The following is a 14,323-nucleotide window of genomic DNA, read 5'->3' on the forward strand; positions in this document are numbered from 1 at the left end:
AGAGGAATACTGAATTTTCAAGTTTCTTTGCATTTCCAAGTGCAAGAAGGATTCCAGTGCCAGAGACAAAAATGTGCTATTCACACTGGGATGGCTCTTAACCTCTCAAGTTCCTTAGGATGTGAAGTACATGTAGTCCAGGAATGGGCACTTTTATAGCTTCAGAAGTGAATGTTCATTGAGCATCCTGCTGTTCTCATTAGCACAAATAGCATTCCTTTCAGGACTGTGTAGTCTTCCAAAGTGAAAAGTCATGGAAAACAGTAGAAAATACAGATATTAACTTACTGCATTAAAATATATAACTTTTGTATAACTATATAAAGATGTTGAGACTTAAGAGAAAATGTATTTGGTTATTTTAATGTTCACTGTGATGTTGCACTAGATCATGGCCATGTCATATCAACTTATTTTAGCAAAACTGATGAGTTTAGGCATGCCTTTTTCTTAATAACCTGAGCCTTTTGGCACCAAGAGCGTTCATTTGGCGTGGGAGACTAAGTTTGCTAGAGCTCTTCACCTATTTCATTGACACCAGGGGAAAGAGCAGGGTGACTAAAATCTTGCTGTGTCCCTGAATGATGTGGTAAATGCCTGAAGCCACTGGGCAGGAGATGGGCTGAGGAGGATGCCAGTGGCTAGAAACCACGCCAGTTCATAACCTAGCTAAGTCTCAGGCTTTATCTCCAGTTGCAGTGTCACTCTGCTGCTGTTTCTTAGTAGTTAATATTGAAAAGAAAGCAGAGATACAGAACTGGAAACTTCTGGGAAATATTCAGAGCCTGTCAGTTCTTTGGAGATGGCCATGTGCAGCATGGTAGAAGGAAAACAAAACAAGTAGTCTGGGTTAACTGTACTGTATAAATATATAGGTGTAAGCTAGGCAGGGTCTTCATCATGGAGGTCAGGGTGTCAGAAACTCTTATAGGCTTAAAAATTTACTGATCCTGCAGTACACAACCTTTGTTTAAGAATACCAGATCCAGTTCTTCAAATAAATCTAACAAAATGTTACTGTTATTGATGCCTTGAGAGGCTACCTACAGCAGAGGCTAGACAGTGTTAAAGGAATAAAGTAGATATTTATTAAAAGGCCTTCAAAGGATACACCTTGGGCAGTGCAAGAACCTGGCCTAGACTACATCCAAGATGGACAATGGGTCACATGTTTTCACACTTTTATAAGTTTTGGTCCATTTACGTTTTTGGTTCATTGTCCAATTACACCTTCAGGTTATGAAGTCCGATCCTCCCAGACTGCTCTCCTCAATTTGCTGTTGTTTATACTTTTTGGGCCTGGAGCTGCAACAGTGTCCTTGGTTCTTGGGCTGGAAAAGGATTGTTTTGTCTAACTAAACTGTGAAGAGAACTTGCTAACACTTTCTATGAAGTTCAGGGTTATATACTAATACAGTACAGAATGTGGATAATATGAAAGCTAAAACTTAAGGCATCATCATGGTAGAACTGCTCACTGTGCTAGGCAGTATGTATTTAGGAATGAATCCAAGGTTTTATCTTAAGCCTTTTTGTCTCTGCTGTTCATGTATTTCCCTAGCAGTTGTCTTAAAACATGTGAAAATAGCAATGCTTATCATGCTTGAGTAATGCTTGAAAACTCCTGTGAGTACAAGTTCAGTTGGCATTCATGTGGTGGTTGAATGTGTTTTCATGGTGTTCCAGTTTGCTTCAGCAAGGGCTGAAAGACTAAATGACATTTCAAGTATCGCCAAGCTTGGCACTTACAAATGATAGATTAACATGTATGTACTCACCCTTGTGCACAGCTGATAGAGAACGGGGTGGCCAGAGACTGAGTACTGCTCAGTTATCAAACTAACCTCCAGTGAGATATTGTACATGTTTATATGTGTCCTTTACAAGTTAAACTGTCCTTGCTCTTAACTCAGCTCTCTTTCACCACAAGTCAGCTGGTGTTTTACTGCTTTTTTGTCACAGGCATGCAAATAATAAGTATTGTTAGAGATGACAGTTGGTACAGGACAGATGACAAGAGAAGAAGTGGCAGTGACATACCTCAGCTCTTACAGGCAAATTGCATGTTAGGGTCCAGTGAACACTGCTCCTTTGCTAGGCCAGCTTCTGGCAACTGGAGCTATGGATGTGTGCTCTATCCCAGCACTGTGTCTGAGGTTCAACTTCTGCATTCCCATTACCTCACAGTTTCTAGGAGTGCTTTTCAATGTTCAAAAAGGAAAGGTTGGGGTCAGTTATTTTCTCCTGAAAATATCCTTGTTCTTTTGTCCATTCTGTTGATAAACTGATAACAAAGGTGATCTTCTTTATCTTCTTCTTCTTTCAGATGCAGTATTCACGAATGGACAGGGAGTTGACTATTTATTTGTTGGAAACATAGTTTATACTGTAAGTTTGTGTATCCTAGCAATTTTTGAATGGCAGAATTTATTTCCAGCCTTTTTTTCACCACAAGAAAATGGTGTAAACCTGAAGAAAATATGTGAGTTTTTAAAAAATCAACCTGATGCTGTGTGCATGATTTTCCCTCTTCCTTTTAATTTTTTTTCCCAGACATACACCAGCAATAATTTCTGCTCTGTCCTTTCCACATCCCCTGCCAAGTTATTGGGTTGCCACCTAAATGGTAGTAGCTTTTTAGGTGTAAAGGGAAGATTGGGATTTGAGAGCGTTAGTAATGAAGTTGTCATCTTTCTTCTTTTTCCTTGCAGTATGTTGTAGTCACTGTTTGTCTGAAAGCCGGCTTGGAAACAACTGCATGGACTAGAGTAAGTACTTTCCAGTATCTTTTATTTTATTAACACACCTTCCTCCCTAATGTATTGATACAGATAAGAAGTACTGAAAATCCTTAATTTTGATGGAGTCCCTTTTTCTCCACACCAGTAAGATACTTTATGGGAATCCAGTTTTCATGACATAAAAAGAAGCTCTGCCCTCAAGACTAAGATGTTTTCAGGACACACATTCTTATTCTAACAGTTTCTTCGAGGGTTTCACTTAGGTCTTGTTAACCTCATTGCTTCTGTTAGCTGTAAAATGTTTTATTTCATTCCTCCCAGAGGAATTGTGAAGATCAATGAGCTGACATCTGTTCTGAATTTTAAAGATGAAATGCTATCTGTATGGGTTATTTAATTGTTAGGGAGATGTTAATATTTTCTGCCCCATTCTCTCATCTGAAAATAAAATCTGAATGTTTTTTACTGTTGCTTATGCATCAGTTCTGTGTTGTGTATCAACATTTTAAAATGCAAAAAATCCTTAAATTAATCCCTTGTGCACCAGAAAAGCATATAACTAAGTCAGCATTGAAGGCATGTGAGCTTGTTTAGATCCCATTTTGTTATGAACTGTTTGATGGTTTCTTTTCTCTCCTCTTCCCTGGATAGGTAATGAGTGTCTTTTCAGTCACTTCGGGATAATCATGATCCCCTCATTTCTAAACTTCTTTTTTTAAAAGATGCCATAATGTTTAGTAAGTCTTGGACTTCTAGAACTCTGTCACTTTACGGAGAAATTATTATTATTCACACAACAATTGCGTTTTGAATCCACTTTTTTCTATATATACTTCTAAATCCTGTCCCATTTCTTGTAACAGTGACTCTCACCATCTCGAAATCTGATGTTGGTTATAGTTTTGGCTGTGAGTGAATCAACACACAGAGAATCTTTAGGTTACTTGAAGAGTATTAAATTTACAGCACTGAGTTAAGCCTCTTCTCCATCATCAAGCAGATTGGTTACAGGCAATTTGTTCTAGAGAGTGAGAGGGACACTGCCACTTGGGAGAACAAGGTGGTTTCAGCAGAAAGCTTTAAATGAATAACACAGTCAAAGTGTTTGGCAGCCTGGTATATCCAGTAGGTAGTGTGGAAAGATAGGCTGTGATAAAGGTGGCAACATAATGTGTAATAAAATCCACACATCGAAGTTGAGTGGAGTCACTTCATGTTACGTGTGGAACACTGCAGTAGGCTTTTTCCCAAACACACAGAGCTTTTTTAATCACTGGTTTACCACGCTGGAGGAACTGTTTCAGATAAGCAGGGCACACGGGAGAGCCACACACACTGTCTAGTTTTTATGCAAGAATCTTGATTTGTTGTTTTCCATCATTCATTTAACACATCTGATGGGCTCACATCTGGTTTTGCATGAGAAGTCTCCAGGGGTAAATGCAGATGTCAATGGAGAATCAGCAGTGCAAGGGTTGGTGGGGTGACTCCGTAAGGAACATTTTCAATCAGGCCAAGGAAAGCTCTTCCAGAATGCAGAAGCTCTTTTAAAGGCAGAGAAGCAGTTTGGGCAGATACAAGCCTGAGATAATGAGATGATTAGGACGACCATGAGAAGAAGGTAAAGACAACATAAAATGAGCAAAGTCTGCTCAGTTGAAAAGGGTGAAGATCTTCAAAAGTTGAAAAGTGTCCTAGCAGCAGAATGGAAAGAAAAACCTGAGTGAAACAAAAAAAACCCTGATGTCATTTCACTAGCATAGGTACACTTCCTACAAAATAAGTCTACGTTTGAGATTGGGTTCTCTGCTTACCTTTATTTTTACTGGTTTTAGTCATAAAGTACAGGAGGTAGGGAAGCACCAGTCCCAGCTATCCTGAGCCTTCTGTCCACTTGTCTGAGGGGAAGGCTGTGGCTCAAGAGAAGGTATCACATCCTTTTCAGAAAGCAGTGATGGTGCTGTTCTGCCATTGCATGGGGCTGACTTTTCTTAAGGATGAGCTCTTGCAGCAGCCTTGCAGTACTTGATCTTTGGGGAGCTGAACATTACAGTTGCTCACGAGGGCAAGGCTTCTAGTCAGAATCTTGACATGAATTGTGCCCATTTTTCAGAAAAGTAAGTAGACTGAAAGGATAAAATCCCTTTTGTCCTCCAAGTGTTTTTAAAAAATCCTTCAATTTCTTACTTTTCTTCACATTTAAACTGAATTGAGCATGGATGTGGGTATTTTGGAGGAGCTTTTTTGTTATGTGGGGGTTTGAGGCTGGATTATTTTGGTTAGTTGTTTCTTATTTGTTTGTTTTACATAAGGAGTTGTTTATTTTCTGAGGTCAGATCTCCTGGGAGAAACAGAATAAATAGCAAAGTTTGAAAACAAATCTTCTTGCCTACTGTGTCTCTCCAGGAAGGGGCCTATCCCATGTCTTACTAATTATTAGCCCAGCAACTTTCAGGGTTTAATAAAATTGCAGCTTTCTGAGAGTGTCTAGAAGAGTGTTCTTTCCATTGCCTCTGACATTTTGTATGAATGCTTCTACTGTAAGGTAGTCTCTAGTTGATCCCAGCTATCTGCCAGTCTGCACTGCTGCTGCAGGCTCCTTGCTTGTTTGTTTTCACTGCCTGTGCTGCAGAAAGCTGTCCTTTCTGAGGATGTCCAGTGGTTGCAGATTAGGAGCAATCTTCTTCTTCCAGAAGTTTGTATTTATCTCACAGCAAGTAGAACACGATACTCAGACACTTCTTTGGTTCTCAGACATGCTGTTCAAAAAGTCAACAGACACAGTCATCCATAGGAAGTATAAAGCCAAGAGCTGAACAAACATGCTGTGTCCACCAGCACCCAGTATGTGAATTCATTCCCATGTTCCTGAACTCATATGTAATTAGTAATTAAGATTTATGCAGGTACTTCTCTGAATTGCAGCCAAAGTCATCAGCCACAGGAGCTGTTGGCATCCAGAAAAGTTGGAGCCAATAATGAGCTCAGTTGCTTGTTACAACTGAAATTACTGGTTCCATCCACTGTGGTGTAAAAGTAAAACAACTTAAATCATCCTGAGCAGAAAAACAGTTTGGGTGTGTAGGAAAAATTACTTTAATACAACTAAGAAGAAGTTTGTGCTGGATGTGCTCTTGGTCATTTAATAGTTCTTTATTTTCTCTTAGTGAGTCTTCAGGCTAAAGAACCAGCAAATATGCAAACTGCATTGCATGCCTGTAAATCAGTTAGAACACCTTTAAAACAAATAAAAACCAAAGTTGATCAGTAGATGTTGATTGAGGTAGTGTATTATACAACACCGAATCTTCCTCCAGAGAAGATAAGCGATGGCTTGTATGTGTACACTGCCATTGGGGATTTGTCCATGTGAACTTTAACCTGAGCCTTTTTAAAATTTCTACCTTGATTTACATGTTGAATCTGGAATGTGCATGACAGGATACAGGAACTAGATGAGAGAAATTATGGTTCCAAGGAAAATCTGACGAGTTTTTGGAGCTCCAAATAAGACAGATTGGCTGAGAAGAGTATCTGTCTGCCCTGCTATGAGGCAAAGATTAAAGCAAAGTGGTTTGTGCTGTTTGAACAACCTATGCTACTGGCCTGAAACCAAGAGCAGTAGACGGACCTGAGTGAGGCCGACAGAGACCTGAAGAGGAAAACACTTTGGGCTGGGTGGATGGAGGAAGTGCCGTGTGTTGACTCTGCTTCTCTCCTGTTCCTTGGCAGTTCAGTCACCTGGCCGTCTGGGGAAGCATGCTGCTGTGGCTCGTGTTCTTCGGGGTGTACTCGGCCATCTGGCCTACGTTCCCCATCGCGCCGGACATGCTGGGGCAGGTCAGTGCCAACGCCTGCCTCTGGGGACAGCGGCCAGCACGGCGCCTGCTGCCACCAGCGCTGCTGCCTGCCGCGTCGTCAGCGCTCACACAGTGCTGCTCTAGTGAGAGTGCTGGGACTTCATTTTAACCTTTTCTTAATCCCTGTATTCATTTAGCTTTATCTCCTCATGAGAAGAGCTCTCTTTGTCCCCCACACTGACATCATCCATGATTACATGCACTGTGGATACTGTGTGGCAACTCCCAATTCACTGTGATAGCAGTGGGACTGGCTCTTTTGTTAGTGTCTAGTCCTGGCAAGATTTTGTGTGTTTGACAAAATGTCATATTTGGTTTGGGATTTCGTTTTGTTCCTTTCAATATGTTTTTGGGGGTTTTTTGTATTGTTGCTTTTTACCTTCATTCATTCTAAATAAACAGAATTTCCTTGAGAATAGAATGAGATGGTCAGAAGCAGAAGGAGAGCTGATACATTACTGATTATGGTACTGGAGGAATTCTGGATTTGTGCCTTCCATGTCAGCTGAGCTACAGGTGGTAAAATTTGCCTTTCAGTGCCATTATTTCAACCCCTGGTGAGAAGATCGAATAGCAAGCCTGTCAAAATCACTCAAGAGCCTTGTGCATATTTAAAATAGGGGGACAGCAATTAACAATTGTAACAATTAGGGATTTAGTAACTGTAGGATAAAAAGTTATTTTGTAGAGGTGGAACTGCTTTCAGATTTACCTGAAAAATGTATTGGGTTATAAGTTTAGACTTCAATTCAAAGATGTGATACAGAAAGAAGAACAGCTATCTAATAATTTCGAGAAATTCTATTCTTAGATTGCTACCCTTATGTACTAGAAAATTACAATAAAAAAGTCAAGTGTTGGCAAGTCAATTAGATTTTTGAGATTACTCCCATGTTTGTATTCAACAAGAGCAGTCAGGCATGGTTTTGTTGCTGTTCTGGCTTAATACATATTTTATTATTATGCTGTAAAACACTGAGGATAATGGAGGCTATGATACATTTTCATGGACAGCTTTTTACAGCCGAGACTGACAGCTGGCAGGCTGGGATGAGCAGGTGACTGACAGACAGAGCCTCTGGTAGTGTTTCCTGGTGATCTTGGCACGTCTCACAGCACACCCAGCATCAGTAGCTCTAACTCACATTTTCATATATCGGGCAGGAATTTGACTTCAGTATCATGCAGAGTTGAGAACAACTTGTCCTCCAGAGCAGTCTTTAGTGCTGCCATTAACATGTCAGCCTTCTAAAATGTAGACAATATGGTGAAATGTTGCACCACTCACAAGGGGCCAGACTATGGGCTTTAGCTTGCTGTTGCCTTTCTTTTTTTCCCAAAAGTGACTCTTATTTTGTATTGCAACTTAAGCAAAATTCATGTTGTGCTGGTCATCAACGTTTGCTGCAGCGTATAAAACCACAGGTCTTGGAACAAAACCTTCATATTAATAAGGCTTTGGTTTTTCTTGACTATGTTTTTAGAAAGTGTTTGTATTTAACCTTTGGTTTTATGCTCTGATTTTCTGACATTACGGCTTGAAAAGCGATACTAATATCTTGCCAAGATGAAAATTATCTGTTCTCCTTGGGGGTTTTTTGGGGTTGTTTTTGTTTGGTTGGGGTGGGTTTTTTTTTTTTTTTTTTTTTTTTTTTTTTGTTGTTGTTGTTTTTTGTTGGTTTTTTGGGGTTTTTTTGTTTTTGTTTTGGTCTTTTTTTTATGGAGAACACATTTGGCTGGGAGAGCATCCAGTCCAGTACTTGTGGAGCTGTGTACGTGGATCAGTAATTATCAGACTAAAATGTTAAGGACAGGTGATCATTCTAAAGAGGTGAATTTTTAATTCAAGCAGTCAGAAACAAGCTGTTTTATGGCTTTCAGTGTGTGCTAGAGGGGATCAATATCATTCTACCAGTTTTCTTGTATTTTTGAGAGAAGGAGCAGCTGTTGAAAAATGTGGGGTTTTTTTCTTTTTTTTTTTTTTTTTTCCTCTTTTATCCTTTTGTAAAATCAAGGAAAGCTCCCAAGGTAAAGGGAGCTTGTTTACCACTCACATTAACTCCCACAGAGTCTCCTGAGTAATCGGTTGCTGTCATGAAACCAGCTCATGGTGAAATGAGCTGGGACTGTGTCAGGCTCTAGTCAGTAAAATGAGTTGCCTTGCTGCCTAGACTTTTAACAATTTCTTTACTCTTGCTGTATTCTTTTCTTCATTTATAAATAATAAGGTGTCTTAAAAGCATTGTTCTTGTTTCAGATCTTGCTAGTCTGTTTATCTTCAAATAAACTGAACTCCAGGATATTTTAGATCCTCATACTATGCATTTGAAGGAAGCTGATTTTAGCTGGAGTAGTCATAAGCATTTGTGCCAGCCAGAACTTTGTGCCATCAGTAGAAGGCACAGGAGGTGCAAAACATTTTATTCTGTTGTTTCACCAATTGTCAGCATGACATAACAGACTTCAAATATGTGATAGTTTGTTTCTGCCAGTGTTTGTTAAACTATTTGCACTAAGTGTTTCTTTCTCTTGCCCATAATATCTTGAGCATTTTCACAGGGATATAATACCATTTTTCCTCCTTGGGGGCAAAGGGAAGCGACTTACTTATTCTCTCTTGTCAGAGTCAACATAGTTCTTCTGTTTCCCCTATAATATTAGTAATGGAATACATGTGACATATTAAGACAAAGCCGTGATTAAAATCTCAATAGTCCTTAATAGAAATCTTTCAATACTATCTGGTACTTTGGGAAAAAATTCTTTCTCCTGTGAGGGAACCTTTTCAGACACACAATTTCTCTTCAATAGTATCAGAAATAATAATCTAAGAATAATGTGAGAAAACTCTCTGGTAGCTCTCTTGGCTTTCCTGAATTTCTGTATATTTTCAAGTGAAATTTTTTTTTTATGTTTACGAGAACAGTGACACTAAGAAGAGTTGGTGCCTTTTTTTTGTCTTGCCAAAGACAAAAAAAGCCAAAAGCCAAGATGCTTTAATGGGAACTGATTGCTTTTGAATGGTCACTTCCAGATGACAGTATTTTGTACAATATATGATTCCTGTCCCACCATTTGGGTACTTATAGCTTACCACCACAGATTTTTGAAAGCAAGTAGATGTTTGTGCTTTTAAAAAGAGCTATCTAGTTTGATACTCATTAACTGGAAGAAGTGTTACAGGAATGTGCCACTCTGAGGAGGTGAGTTTCTATTTAATTGTCATGTTCCTGAACTTACAGGGCTTGTAGCTCATAACTGAATGGTATTTTGTTGATGAGCACATTAGCCACAGTCCTGCCCTCATGCATTCTTGGGTATTTTGTTTGTTTGCCTGGGGATGGAGATTTGATGCCCTGAAGGGAACAGTGAGTGCTAACATTTGTGCTTATTTCTTGTATGAGTCATACATATGGTGTAAGAAATATGCTGCTAATGTTCTGTTCTTGTATTGATTTATTCATTGAAATTGAAGCATACTTTAGGTTCTTGGGAATAACATTGCACTGTGTAGAATTAAAGTCTGTGTGCAGGTCTAAATACCACACATGTCTAAATACCTGTACCTCAAAGCATGCATATGTGTACAAGAGGTTGCTTTGAAGGTGGTCGTGCTTTGAGTCTTGATCTAGACATTATCTAAGATGGAGAAAAACAGGTATCTTTTCTCCATGTTGAGCTGAAATTTTTAGTGTTTTAAGGGAGAGTAGGATTGGCAGGAAAAGGGAGTATTCCTGTCACCCCTCTGAATCATCTGCTTGTTGATGATGGAGCTACTACGTAGCTGTGATTTCTTTCTTCCAGTTTATTTACCTTAATATGTGTTGTATTTTGTGTCTGCCTCATTAGTTGTTGTTGCCATTAAGGAAATATCTTTAGGAAGATTAATATCAGTTTCACTGTTTCTGCCTGAAGGAGAGGAGACATGTGCTGTGGTTATTTTAAAGTGCAGGTTGGCGTTTCTAATTTTTTAGACTTCTGCTTTGTATGTGGTCCTGTTGTATAACTGGGGTTTAACAATCATCTTGATCTTAGGATGTCATTAAGAGGCCCATCTCATCAAAACCTCATGGCTGGAGGTTTTGAAATTGGGGCTGCTGCACTTCCCAGTTACCTTTATATAGCTGCATTTGAGAGAAGACTTCTTGAATCGCAGTCCGAATAATTTTACCACCAGCATAGCTGAAGCAGCTCCATGTAAGAGCCACTTTCATAGCTGTAATTGCAGGTGTGCTTTTATTTTCTATTGCTCTGCACATCCTGGACAGAAGATACTTATTTCTTGTCCAAGTAAACTGTCATATTCTTGCCAGATTATTTGTCTGCTTATGAAGACTTTTAAAGAAGCTGCACATGGAGTTTACCTGGATTAAAGGTGTTTTTTAAAAGATGCCCGTAATGGAAATCTCTGGTTGATCCCATGTAATGTGACAGTAGCAGGACTTGCCTGTTTTAATGGTTTCTTAAGAAGACATCTGTGCCTTTTTAAGCAAATCTTCCCATTCATCTGTGTGTATGGCATGGGCAAGATGGGCTTGCCTTGACTGTTGCACTGTTGTTGGCTTTTGATGGAGGGAGGTGACGTTGGTAAAGGGTGTGATGGACTCAGGTTGCACAATTGGTTTTGTAGTTGGCCTTCGATCTGAAACTCTCTGAGATCTTGCTGATTGAGTTCTTACCAAAGCATGTGAGAAAACTTCATGGCTTTCAAGACTTGGAAACAACACAAAACAACCCCCAAAAATCCTGGATATCCAAGATAATAATCATTATTGTGGTGTAAGAAACAGGTTTCACATTACTGCCCTTCCAAATCCACACTGCAAAGCTGACAGCTTAATGTACATTTTTGTGTTTTCCAGAATACTTTTGTCTTACTCTCTACATCTGAATTGTTTTCAAGAGGTCTCAGTTGTTGTTCTCTCTGGCTTCTCATATTTCCACAGTTTGGTGCTAGTTAGAAAATTGGCTGTTCTGATTGTGGTTTGTTTGTCTGCAATCAGTTGCACATTACATTGTGGTGTCAATGTTTTGGTTGGTGAAAATGCTTCATCCAGCTGTTATGCGCAAATCAGACTTTGCCTGCAGATTGAGGTCCTTAATGCCTGCTGATCATGTTTGTTTTTGTTATTATGCACAGAGGTCTCTGTGGCACTTGATGTGGTTTTGGAACATTTTCTGCAGTTTTGGACTAGGCTCTGAGCGGACAAATTAGACTAACGAAGCATGCATATATTTTTAAGCATCTGTTGAAGGAGTGAGTTTGTTGTTTTTATGAGCCACACATGGTTTTCAGAAATTAATCTCTCACTTCTAGATCTCTGGCATTGTGTTGTACTATGTCATACACCACAAAGACGAAAAAATGGCGATAAATTAATGTTTTTATAAGTCATGAATGTGAAACTAATATATTAAGCATGCTTATTTTATGCAGTCTAATCCCCCAAAACATGCCCCTTTACCTATTTGGCAACTTTGATGCAAACCTGTTCTAAATATTTCTGAAAGATGTCCCAGACTTAATTTCTCTTTAGGAAATATTTTACGAAGGCTTTAAAGCAGGACTCTGTATATGCAGCTGTGCCCAACACTGTGCTGGCATTTCCTCTATAGAGCCATGTGAAAATAGCATTAAGCCAGAAGCATAAATAGTCGTTCAGGTTTGGGAACTGGCAGTGCAGAGCGAGGTGGTCAGCTGGCTTAAAACTTCTCCAAAGTGTTCATGTGCTCACCTTCACTTCTTAGTTCCTGCTCTGCAGAAGAGCTGTGGCTAGCAGGTGAGTGCCTTAGATAGGAGAGCAGTAGGAAAGGGAGTGGTTGTGAATGGTTACCTACAGGTTGTACAGATGGTGCAGAGGTGGTCAGCTGGTTTTTCTTCAGTGTTGGGGTGTAACCTGGGACTCCAGCTGTGCTGTCTGGGCAATGTTGGTTTGGAGATCAAGTAGCTTTAACAAGTGTAAATGCTGCTCAGTAGCTTAAATAAAAATACAGAGCATTTACACTTCTGTGTAATTGCCCGTTATCCCAATTTATTGGTTTTGAAGTGGGGAAAAACAGTGTCCAGGAACCAAGCTCCTTCACTCAGGATGGAAGTACCATTCTGTAGTAATGGACTGTGCTTCAGAAGTTGCATCTTTTCTCAATTTGGAGTTCAGCATTGCTTCATGTCCCTCAGAATTTTCCCAATTAGCTTTATTCGTATATTTAGAAGTAGCAAAGCCTTGTTGCAAGTTCGTGGAAAGATGTTTGGAAGAGATCCTATTCCATATTTTCTCAATTAGAAACAGCTGCCTTTTAAATATACAAGAGCAGCTACTGTATTGTACCAGAGGCAGTGTTTACTAATACTCATGTCTACAAAAAAGCCTGTGTTTTGAGCCCTGTTGACAACCAAGGACAAACTAAGAATGTATGACTTGTCTCCTGGATCAGAGTATTCCTGACGTAGGCTGTGTTCTGCATTAGAAACTTAAGGATGAAAACCAAGCAGCTCTACAGTGTGGGTTTGTCATGTATGACAAGGGTTTGTGTGCATCTCAGTGAAAGAGAAAGCTGTTCTTCTGTTGGAAAAGTGGAAAGCAGCCAAGCAGTTTTTATGCTTCTCTGGAAGCAGCACTCAGCCTCTGCGGCATCTTTTGCAGATGAAGTTTGTAGCTTAGCAGTGTCCTGGCGGCAGCACGAGAGGCTTGGTAGCCAGGAGGTGTGGGTCTGCCTCAGCAGGTGGTCACTGCTGGCGCTGCTCTGCCAGCTTGCCAGGTGTGCAAACCAGACACATTTCCAGCTGCTGTGAAGGCATCAAGCAATATCTCATTCCTGTGTGGATATCGTCGTCTGACCAATCTGGCATGATGAGGAAGGCCATGGCAGAGAGGATGTGAAAGCGGACCAGGATGCTGCCATTCCCATAATCTATAGGACAGAAACAAAGGAAGGTGGCTGGGTAACTGTCTAGAGAAGATGGTTTTTTAAAGTGCATTTCAACTCATAGCAGTGAAGCTGTGAATCCTTTAGAAAGTAAGAGGAGCAGCAGATGGGATCTGTTCCAGAGGGCAGGAGGTGACTGTCTGTGAGTTGCAATTAGTGGTTTTATGGCTTGCTTTGGTCACACTTAAGTCACTTGGTTTTCTGATGAATGCAGGGAAGCCCAGATAGCAGATATTTGGGGGTTGGCTGGGATGTTGTTTTTACCTTCATTCCTTGGGGACAGAAGGGTCATGTTATGTTTTTATTTGAATTTACATATTATAAAGGGGTTTTGTTTTTGGAAAATTTTTTGTTTGTTTAGCTGAATTTGTCAGTCCATGCCACTGTTTCTTTCCTTTACTAGTGGATTTCATTTTTGTAAGAGACAAGCATAACTATGTCACATGGGAAAATATTTCCAGATCAATTTGAAGCATACCTTTATTCCCTTTCCTCCCTGAAGTATATGTTTCATGAGATCATTTTTTTCTCCCAATTGTATTATGTCAAAATTTGATCCAAAAAGCCCTGAGGAGTAGAAATGATCTCTCTTATATTGTTCTAAGGCAAGCATAGGTACGTAGGCTTCAGGAGTAGTGAGGCTGGAAGGAGTACAGCCCTTCCAAGTGCCCTGGCTGCTGGTGTGGGTCAGCCGGAACAGCCTGGCCCCCATGGCTTTCCTGTTAACTCAAGAGCTGACAGCAACGATGGGATCTCCTGCTGCTTCCCTATTGGTGGATGTGGCAGGCAGAAAGC

General features: G+C 40.0%; 1 protein-coding gene across 6 annotated transcripts in view; it reads left to right on the forward strand.

Moving 5' to 3' along the window:
• Positions 1–14,323, forward strand: part of ATP8A2 (ATPase phospholipid transporting 8A2) — a 311,854-nt gene that overhangs the window by 206,722 nt on the left and 90,809 nt on the right. For all 6 annotated transcript variants that reach the window (XM_064409174.1, XM_064409175.1, XM_064409177.1 and 3 more), the window contains 3 exons: positions 2,327–2,388; positions 2,712–2,768; positions 6,474–6,581. In XM_064409174.1, coding sequence (XP_064265244.1) covers positions 2,327–2,388; positions 2,712–2,768; positions 6,474–6,581 — 227 coding nt within the window. The remainder of the gene's footprint in view (positions 1–2,326; positions 2,389–2,711; positions 2,769–6,473; positions 6,582–14,323) is intronic.

The sequence above is a fragment of the Passer domesticus genome, chromosome 2 (genome assembly GCF_036417665.1).
Source record: "Passer domesticus isolate bPasDom1 chromosome 2, bPasDom1.hap1, whole genome shotgun sequence".
NCBI lineage: Eukaryota > Metazoa > Chordata > Aves > Passeriformes > Passeridae > Passer > Passer domesticus.